This window comes from Sminthopsis crassicaudata, chromosome 2, assembly GCF_048593235.1.
Source record: "Sminthopsis crassicaudata isolate SCR6 chromosome 2, ASM4859323v1, whole genome shotgun sequence".
NCBI lineage: Eukaryota > Metazoa > Chordata > Mammalia > Dasyuromorphia > Dasyuridae > Sminthopsis > Sminthopsis crassicaudata.
Genome location: NC_133618.1, coordinates 75157471 through 75160369, shown reverse-complemented (window position 1 = coordinate 75160369; position 2899 = coordinate 75157471). Strand labels below are relative to the sequence as shown.

The 2899-nt window shown below is 36.7% G+C and overlaps 1 protein-coding gene across 1 annotated transcript; it reads right to left on the bottom strand.

The window, feature by feature from the left end:
• Positions 1-1059: 1059 nt before the first annotated feature.
• On the bottom strand, positions 1060-2025 carry LOC141552650 (olfactory receptor-like protein DTMT). The gene has a single exon (XM_074284716.1). It carries the CDS (start codon positions 2023-2025, stop codon positions 1060-1062), a length of 966 nt encoding a protein of 321 aa, XP_074140817.1.
• Positions 2026-2899: the final 874 nt, after the last annotated feature.

The following is a 2899-nucleotide window of genomic DNA, read 5'->3' as shown; positions in this document are numbered from 1 at the left end:
TAAGAAATAATGAACAGATAGAATTCAGGGAAAAAACTGGAAAGACTTATACAAAGTGATGCAAAATGAAATTAATAGGACCAGGTAAACACTGTATGCAGTTAACAACATTTCATGATGATCAGATATGAATGACTTAAGTTCTTTTTAGCAACACAGTGATCCAAGAAAAATACAAAAGACTCACAAAGAAATGATGGATTCTAAATGCAGAGTGAAACATATTTCCATGCACTTATTCTTTTCTTTTTTCCCACTTTTAATCTATTTCTTCTATCAAAACTATGCCTATGATAGCACATGTATAACATAAATTGCCTACCATTTTTGGAATAGGGGAGGGGAGAAGTAGAGAGAAAAATTTGGAATTCATCATTTAAAAATTAATTCTAAAAATTGTCAATGTAATTGGGAAAAATAAAATATTTTAAATTAAACTGCTTTAAGAAATCTTTTCACTTTTCCTCAAACCATGATAATATTTTCATATCCAGGTGGAATTATGCTTACATCATAAGAGTATTCTTAAGAGAGTACATCAGAAATTGTTAAATTAGAAAATTTAGTGATTTAGGAATTGAAAGGTATTCAATCACATCAATGAAGGATGTTGAGAAGATATAAGGGAGCTATACCTTATACAAAATCTAATACTTAGTATATAACGAACATGTCTAAAATACATCCACAAAAGGGCATATATGTTGGACATTAATGTTCAAAGAATGTTGAGAAAAGGAGAGAGCACTCCATCTGGAAAAGTGGGTAGCAGTAGAGATAGCAATAGTGACTGTGATGAGATAAATCTGGTTGTAATACCCAGTATATGTAGAGGTATAAGGGGAAGGAAGAGAGGAAGAGTAGTCTTGGAAGACTGAACAGTATTTGAGTATGAGTGGGATATAACAGAAAGAAGGTTTAAGGAAGAATATTCTGATAGTGTAGAATAGATGGGAAGAAATGTAAGCAAGGAGATGATTTATCTTTTTAGTGTCTTCATTATTATTATGCCATGCATTCCCTTTGTAATTGTTAAGTATTATGTTAGAAAATTCAGTATCATATTCCCAGGGAGTTGGGGATTTTTTTTCCTTCTAGGAGTTTCTTGAAGGCCCCTTTTATGTCTTGATTTCTCAGACTATAGATGAAGGGGTTCAGCATCGGTGTTACCATAGTGTACATGATTGACATGACTGTCTCCTTTAATGTGGAATTGTTGGCTGAAGGGCACAAATAGAGTCCAATGATCATCCCATAGAAGAGAGAGACCACTGAGAGGTGGGAACCACAGGTAGAGAAGGCTTTGCGGATGCCCCTCACAGAGGGCACCCTGAGGATAGAAGAGAGGATACGAGCATAGGATATGACAATTAGCAGGAATGGTGCAACAATAATCAGTCCTACTGCCATTAATAGTACTAGTTCATTGATGTGGATATCTGAACAAGCCAGTTTTAGCAGGGCAGACGTGTCACAGAAGAAGTGGGGGATAATGTTGTTATCACAAAAAGATAATCGAGACATGAGCAGGGTTTCCAGCATTGCATGAAAGGTAGTTAGGACCCAGGAGAGCACCACAAGAGAGTTACATAGCTTGGGGTTCATCATGACTGTGTAGTGCAGTGGGTAGCAGATGGCCACATAACGGTCATAGGCCATGGCTACTAGCAGGAAGCTTTCCAGGTCTCCAAAGAAAAGGAAGAAGTACATCTGGGTCAGGCATCCAGGATAAGGGATAGTTGGTTTCTTGCTCTGCATATTTATCAACAGTTTGGGAATGGTCACAGAAGAGAAGCATATGTCAGAGAAGGACAGGTTGCTGAGGAACAGATACATGGGTGTGTGTAGGTGGGAATCCACAGAGATCAAGAGGATGATGAGCATGTTCCCAAGGACTGTAGTTAGGTACATGGCCAGGAAGAAGGCATAGAAAAGGGCCTTTAGCTCTGGTTGGATAGGCAGGCCCAGGAGAATGAATTCAGAAATAATGGTATGGTTCCCATTTTCATCATAAACTTGCTTCATCTGAGAGAAAACAAAAATACTAATCATTTCTTTGAAAAGAAATTTTAGTAAATATACCTTGTTTATGAAGCAAACTTCATAAAGATTCAGATCTGAAAGAAACCTGAGATATCACCAACTATGACTTCTAATTTTTATAACTGAGGAAATTTATATCTGGAGAAGTGATCTGATCTATGTCCTGCCATTTGAGATGGGTTTAACACCTAGGTATCCTCTTCATTGGTCATCCTAATTCAAGTCTCTTTCTAGTCACTTGTTCTTTTGTAAAGTTTATGTCATTAATAAGTAGCTGATAAAAATGAGATAGCCTGACTTGAAAACCAGTGGGCACTTGTCACAGTAAGTGTTAAAATCGTGGTTGGGTTCCTGTCAGAAATTATTTAGCAGGAATTTTCATAATTGGGCAACAAGATGACTTCTAATTTTAAAGTGAACTAAATGAACCTGAGATTTGATGATTCTACAAATTGCAGTTACTTATCTTTACAGTTGCCATATTCTTCATTAATCACATGGACTTAATTTCCAAGTCATCCTTTGTCAAAATGTTCAATATATCCCTATCCCCCAGAGGATAAAAGCCAGATTTGCTTTCCTATCAATCAAGTTCTTTCATGATTTAATACATATACAAATTAGGAGAAGGATGGAACAACTGTGGGCAATAGCTTTCAACAGTGCAGAAGTCTCTTTTTCCTATTTACCTTTATTCAATTGCATACGCAGGGGAAAAGTTTTCAGCAAGTATGTTCAGCCAAAAGTATTTCCAAGCTAGCCTCTCATTGTGATGTGAAAGAACAGATGACCTTGTCTTCTTTGATGTCTAACCAAGTTCAAAGAGCTCCACAGAACTTGCTTCAGCTACCCTTAT

Coding starts and splice junctions, on each gene's coding strand:
- LOC141552650 (XM_074284716.1), bottom strand. CDS start 2,025: ATGAAGCAAGTTTATGATGAAAATGGGAACCATACCATTATTTCTGAA.